Source organism: Apaloderma vittatum, unplaced genomic scaffold (assembly GCF_000703405.1).
Source record: "Apaloderma vittatum isolate BGI_N311 unplaced genomic scaffold, ASM70340v1 scaffold23832, whole genome shotgun sequence".
In the NCBI taxonomy this organism is placed as follows: Eukaryota; Metazoa; Chordata; class Aves; order Trogoniformes; family Trogonidae; genus Apaloderma; species Apaloderma vittatum.
In genome coordinates this window covers 3,199-9,791 of record NW_009702263.1, presented here as the reverse complement: position 1 = coordinate 9,791, position 6,593 = coordinate 3,199, and the positions used below count along the sequence as shown (strand labels likewise).

General features: G+C 55.3%; 1 protein-coding gene across 1 annotated transcript in view; it reads left to right on the top strand.

The window, feature by feature from the left end:
* Window positions 1-48: 48 nt before the first annotated feature.
* The window catches only part of DDB1 (damage-specific DNA binding protein 1, 127kDa), a gene marked incomplete at its 5' end in the record, with an annotated part of 8,294 nt that continues 1,749 nt past the window's right edge, over window positions 49-6,593 (top strand). Inside the window, 16 exon segments of the mRNA XM_009879494.1 lie at window positions 49-132; window positions 284-400; window positions 757-859; window positions 991-1,066; window positions 1,147-1,255; window positions 1,430-1,608; window positions 1,706-1,869; window positions 1,949-2,056; window positions 2,222-2,429; window positions 2,617-2,712; window positions 2,943-3,054; window positions 4,208-4,331; window positions 4,640-4,804; window positions 4,909-5,003; window positions 5,591-5,761; window positions 6,373-6,503. Coding sequence (XP_009877796.1) covers window positions 49-132; window positions 284-400; window positions 757-859; window positions 991-1,066; window positions 1,147-1,255; window positions 1,430-1,608; window positions 1,706-1,869; window positions 1,949-2,056; window positions 2,222-2,429; window positions 2,617-2,712; window positions 2,943-3,054; window positions 4,208-4,331; window positions 4,640-4,804; window positions 4,909-5,003; window positions 5,591-5,761; window positions 6,373-6,503 — 2,042 coding nt within the window.

Here is a 6,593-nt window from a genome sequence, read left to right as displayed (position 1 = left end):
CCAACCCCGAACATTCTGTGATTCTATGTGGGTCCTCTCGATTCCCAGACGTCCATCGCAGAGTGTTTGACCTACCTGGACAACGGAGTCGTGTTTGTCGGCTCTCGGCTTGGGGATTCCCAACTCGTCAAGGTACGTTGCGACCGTCTTTCGGCTTAGTTGTGTGCTCGGGTAGGATTTTGTACATACTGATTTTCCTTGAGGGTTGTACGTGGATCAATTTTCCTTTCTCCTTGCCTGCCCTTGCTTGTTGAAAACTGGTAACAATTGCATTTGTTCGTAGCCCAACGTGGACAGCAACGAGCAGGGCTCCTACGTGGTGGCCATGGAGACCTTCACCAACCTCGGTCCCATCGTCGACATGTGTGTCGTAGACCTGGAAAGACAAGGCCAAGGGCAGGTAATGTTGATTCTGCTTTTCTTCTTCTCAGCGTTGGGGTTGTCTGGGCCGGTGTGGGTTTGTCTACGGAAGGAAAAGATGACAAACCGTTTCCTGGAGGATCTCAAAAGTCTCCTTCAGGTGCAGGGATGGTATTGAGGCCTTACAATGGAGAGTGGTACGAGTGAGGAGGCTAATTCTTGGGGATCCCTGTTCACAAGAAAGGGGTTGGCTTCATGCAGTGGGGAGCCCAACGCTGCCAAAAAGCTTCCTCTGAGAGATGGAAAAGAGGGATCTCCCTCATCTTCCCCTGAACCCATCGCTACCAGGAGTCGGGAGGCTTCCCAGCAGTAAAGATCATCTCCTTTTTTCTGCAGCTGGTCACCTGCTCGGGGGCATTTAAAGAAGGTTCCCTGCGGATTATTCGGAACGGCATCGGGATTCATGAGCACGCCAGCATCGATTTGCCAGGGATTAAAGGTGCGCTCTCAGATACAACCTGCAGCCCGAAAAGGCCCAGCAGGGACGTGTCGTGTGCGCAGAATGAGGTCGGGCCGCAGGGTGGGAAGCTTGTCACCCACTAGCTTTTGGAATATTCGCTGTGGTTTCAGGCTTGTGGCCCCTGAGGTCAGACTCTCATCGCGAAACAGACAATACGTTGGTGCTGTCCTTCGTTGGCCAGACCAGGTGAGGTGGGGTTAACGCTGAGCCAGGCTCTCGGCCCTGTGCTGGAGCGGGATACACCAGGAGCCACCTTTCCTGTTCAGGGTTCTTATGTTAAATGGAGAAGAAGTAGAAGAGACGGAGCTCACAGGGTTTGTGGACGATCAGCAGACTTTCTTCTGCGGCAACGTGGCGCATCAGCAGCTGATCCAGGTAGTGACGCCCCTTCTAGGGAAATGCAGATCTGTCTCTCATGGTGACCCTTACTGATTTGGGGGCTAACCCAGATCTGTGCTGCGTAACGAGGACGGAGTTTGGGTGGATCTTGGAAGGGAAGTGGCGTTCTGGCTCTGAGTGGAGGTGTTCTCTCTCTCTCTCTGCCCCTAGATCACCTCTGCCTCCGTGAGACTCGTTAGCCAGGAGCCCAAAGCCCTGGTGAGCGAGTGGAAAGAGCCCAACGGGAAGAACATCAGCGTGGCTTCTTGTAACAGCAACCAGGTGGTGGTGGCTGTGGGACGAGCCTTGTACTACCTGGAGATCCGACCGCAGGAGCTCAGGCAGATCAGGTGAGGACACATCTCCTTGGCCTGAGACCTCTCGGCCTTTTCTGTGTGTCTTTGGGCTCAAGACTGACGCCTCTGTCCTCTTCTTCCTCCCTGCTAGCTGCACAGAAATGGAGCATGAAGTTGCTTGCCTGGACATCACGCCTTTGGGGGACACTAATGGCATGTCCCCGCTCTGCGCCATCGGGCTCTGGACCGACATCTCCGCCCGCATCCTGAAGCTGCCTTCCTTTGAGCTGCTGCACAAAGAGATGCTGGGAGGAGGTAGGTTCTCCCAGGGCTTGCTGGGTGCTCCCCTGGCTGAGAAGACCGACGGCACTCACGATTCTTCTGCTCTCTGCAGAAATTATCCCTCGCTCCATCCTGATGACGACTTTCGAGAGCAGCCATTACCTTCTGTGCGCCCTGGGCGACGGGGCTCTCTTCTACTTCGGGCTCAGCCTCGAGACAGGTGACTGCGGGGTCGCTGGACTCGTGCCCTCTTACTTGCCTGTCGTTCTTCCTTTCCTCCTTGCTTTCTCCCCGTGATGGGGTCGTGCTGGTGGGGCCTGGGAGCTGGTGGATTCCTCCAGCAGACTCTCAAGGAAGGAGATGGACTCCTGCTCCTTTCCTACAGGCTTGCTGAGTGACCGAAAGAAGGTGACCCTTGGCACCCAGCCTACTGTCCTGAGGACGTTCCGCTCCCTGTCCACCACCAACGTGTTCGCCTGCTCGGACCGCCCCACCGTCATCTACAGCAGTAACCACAAACTGGTCTTCTCCAACGTCAACCTGAAGGAGGTCAACTACATGTGTCCCCTCAACTCGGATGGGTATCCCGACAGGTGAGCCTGCGCCTTTTCTTGTGCAACACGGGCTCGGGGAGGGTCAGACTCTGCAGCAGGATCCGGGGATCGGCAAAAGGGATCCTGGAATCAGCAGTTTTGAGGGGTGTGGAGGAGAGGGAGGTTCTAGCTGAGCCACCTTACGAGTACCATTGCGTCCATGGATTTTTTTTTTCACCCCACGCAGCTTGGCGTTGGCCAATAACAGCACCCTGACGATCGGCACCATCGACGAGATCCAGAAGCTGCACATCCGCACGGTTCCCCTTTACGAATCGCCCAGGTGAGCTGAGCAGGAAGGAGAGAGCCTGGCTTAGGGGGCCCGTGGTCTGCTGCTGCCTGTTGGGGGGCAGATTTTGCTGTCAGCATTCCTGTTGTGGGCTCAGTGCCCAGACCACTGAGAACAGGGTGGGCCAAGCGAGCGGCTCTATCTCTCATCTCCAGAGCCTCTGTGCTCTCCTTGGGGTGGCCTTTCCTGGTTCTCCTGCCCACGCAGCTCTGTTTATCCCGCAGGAAGATCTGCTACCAAGAGGTATCGCAGTGTTTCGGCGTGCTCTCGAGCCGTATCGAGGTGCAGGATGCCAGCGGTGGCACCACCGCGCTCAGACCCAGTGCCAGCACCCAGGTGAGGGCGAGCTGCCGGAACATCCCTGAGCTCTGACCTCTGAGTATCATAGTTCGTCGGGCCAAATCGTGATGCAGATTTTTTCTTGACAAAGCTCTGAGCGCAAAGCTTTCCCTGTGGCCGCCTGGGAAGAGACGGAGTGGTAAGATCTCTCCGTGGTGGTCACAAGGACTCTCCTGTGCTGCTCTCTGGCAGCCTTGGCGTGCTGGCTCTTCTGTCTGATCACCTTTGGGTTTGGGTGTTGCTCCTTCAGGCTCCCGCACAGGCCTCTGTTTGGTCTCCAGCGGTTTCCCTCTCCTAGGGATGCAGTTTCGGGCAGCAGCTCTGGTGGAAGCCACGACACTGTAAATCCTTCCATTAATGGTGTTGGCTCAGCAGTGCTGCCTCTGCCGTGCACGTCCCGCTGGTGCAGGGAGCGTATCTGTTTACTCAGGCTTGGGGAATCACAGAATCCTAGAGCAGTTTCAGCTGAAAGAGACCTTTGAGATCATTGAGTCCAACCTTTTCCCAGCCCTATGAACACCACTAACCCGTGTCCATCAACACAACATCTGCCCTTCTCGTAAACACCTGCAGGGACAGTGACTCAACCTCCTCCCTGGGCAGCCTGTTCCAATGCCCGACAACCCTTTCAGTAAAGAAATTCTTCCTAATATCCAGCCTGAACCTCCCCTGGAGCAACTTCAGGCCATTTCCCCTTGTCCTATCACTCAGGGAGAACAGACCAACCCCCACCTCTCTACAACCTCCTTTCAAGTACTTGTAGGGAGTGACAAGGTCTTCCCTCAATCTCCTCCAGGCTAAACAGCCCCAGCTCCCTCAGCTGTTCCTCAGACAATAGATGTTCCAAATCCTTCACCAGCTTGGTAGCCACCTCTGTGCCCTTTCCAGCACTTTACTGTCCCTCTTGGAGTGAGGGTCCCAAAACTGGGCACAGGACTGTGTGGCCTCACTGAGCAGAGGGGAATGATCACCTCCCTGCTCCTGCTGGCAACGCTATTCCTGATCCAGGCCAGCATGCCCTCGGCCACCTTGGCTGCCTGGGAGCTCCTTCACTCTCTCTTCCCTACATTCTTCTGGTTCCCGGTTGCCTCAGCCCATGTGGAGCAGCGTTGAGTAGCACAAAGATGTGACCGATTTTCCCGTGTCCTAGGCCCTGTCCAGCAGCGTGAGCACCAGCAAGCTGTTCTCCAGCAGCACGGCGCCGCACGAGACCTCCTTCGGCGAGGAGGTGGAGGTTCACAACCTGCTCATCATAGATCAACACACCTTCGAAGGTAAAAGTCCCAAATGCTGGCCATGCGCTCGTTTGGTTTCCTCATGTATTGGTGTGTGGCTGAGACTGGTGATCTTTAAAGACTCGTGAAGATCTTGCATTTTTCCTTCAGCTGAAGCATTTTTCTGAGAGGAGCATTAGGATTTAAGTTGGGGTGGGTTTTGATGGCATAAGGTGGAGGGGAAGGGATCTCCAGGCAGCTACCTCAAACGTGTCTGAAGTTTTGAGCTGCTCTGCCCAGGTATGGAGTTGCTGCTGTTGAGGAGCCGAGGAACTCAAATTATTTCTGCCTTTTCCCTCTTTGCCCAGTGCTTCACGCTCACCAGTTCCTGCAGAACGAATACGCCCTCAGCCTGGTCTCCTGCAAGCTCGGCAAGGACCCAAACACCTACTTCATCGTGGGCACCGCCATGGTCTATCCCGAGGAGGCAGAGCCCAAACAGGGCCGCATCGTTGTCTTCCACTACTCCGACGGTAAGATCCTTGGAGAGAGTTCCTAGGGAGAGCGACGTTTAGAGCAGCTCATCTGAGCGCAGGGCGATTAACCGGGCGGATATTTAACCGTGGGTTTGTTCCAGGGAAGCTGCAGAGCCTGGCTGAGAAGGAGGTCAAGGGGGCCGTGTATTCCATGGTGGAATTCAACGGGAAGCTCTTAGCCAGCATCAACAGCACGGTGAGGCTCTTTGGAGAACCCCGACGTGGTTTCAGGAGCGCTTTTTGGAGCTGGAAGCTGCTCCAGCTGTGTAGACAGCAGCCAGGTCCCCGATTCCTTTTGGGAAATGCGTCGTGGGTGTCCGTGCTTGTTGGCGCGGGATTCACGGACGCTGCTGACGATCAGTGTGATCAAGCAAATGCCACTTTATTGCAGGCAGACACACATATTTATAGGTCTTAGCAAGAAGCACTATTTGTGGGTTACAAACAGGAGACCAGACTATGCAGCCAGGTTGTTATTAGTGCTCCTTCAATCACTCTCTTATCACACAGGGAGAACAGATTTTCCCAGGTCTGTTTGGATCACACTCTCCCATTCACTCCCAGGCACATCTTGTGTACAAGAAGCGTCTTACCTGTCCATTCTCACGGACAAACTCCCAACAGGAGCTGTACTCAGCTGGTCAGGGTCTCTTTTCACAATTAGCAAGCAAGAGTTATGTACTCTAGGATGAAAGTCTTAATTCCGCAGCGCAGCGCTGCCGGCACAGCTCACTGTGAAACGTGTCCACACGCGCTGGCTCTGAGCTGCGTCCCTTCCTTCAGGTGCGTCTCTACGAGTGGACGGCGGAGAAGGAGCTGCGCACGGAGTGCAACCATTACAACAACATCATGGCTCTCTACCTGAAGACCAAGGGCGACTTCATCCTCGTGGGAGACCTGATGCGCTCCGTCCTCCTCCTCGCCTACAAGCCCATGGAAGGAAACTTCGAGGAGGTATCGGGGCCGTTAAATAAACTCGTTGGGAGGCGTTCTGGGAGCCTGCATAGGGGGAGCAGCATTTGAGGTGATAAAAGGAGGAGCCTGGCTCACCCCACCTTAAAGACGAGGCCGTAGGGCTGCGTGGTGAGAGTGGCGTCACCTTGACATGTTTTTAGACAGATCCCCGTGGTTTCTGCTCTGAGTTTCCAGGAAACTGGGCGAGGAATCAGAAGCCTCGGGAAGAGAGCAGGCTTTGGGTGCGTGCCTCCTGCCTGCCAGGGGTGGGGAGCTGCCATCTGGACCCCATGTTGTGCGGTTGGAATGATTTAGCCTGGCTGTGGCTGCGTCTCTTGTCAGCAAACGCAACGTAGCTGGCAGGGGGGTGGGGACAGACCTGTGTACAATTAAATTGGAGTGACTCTGGACCTGGCTTTGGTCCAGGGAACGCTCTGGCATCGTGTGAGTGTTGCTTGGGCCAGGGCCAAACCACTTATGGTGCCTTCAGCGCTCAGCTGCTTCACCTAGCAGAGAGGGACAGGCTGCTCCTGAAGGTTGGGTGGAACGAAGCTGCTGGATCACAGGACAGGCCATCTGGACACACTGCGTCTCCTCTTGTCTCCTTCCAGATTGCCCGGGACTTTAATCCAAACTGGATGAGCGCTGTGGAGATCCTGGACGACGACAACTTCTTGGGAGCGGAGAACGCTTTCAATTTGTTCGTTTGCCAGAAGGACAGGTGAGCTGCCTGGGAGGAGCGGTGGAGTGGTAAGACCTTCTGGTCTCCTCTGTGTTACAGCTGTTATGGGGAGAGGGGTGTCAGGTGGGAGAGCGCCCAGCTGTGAGGCAC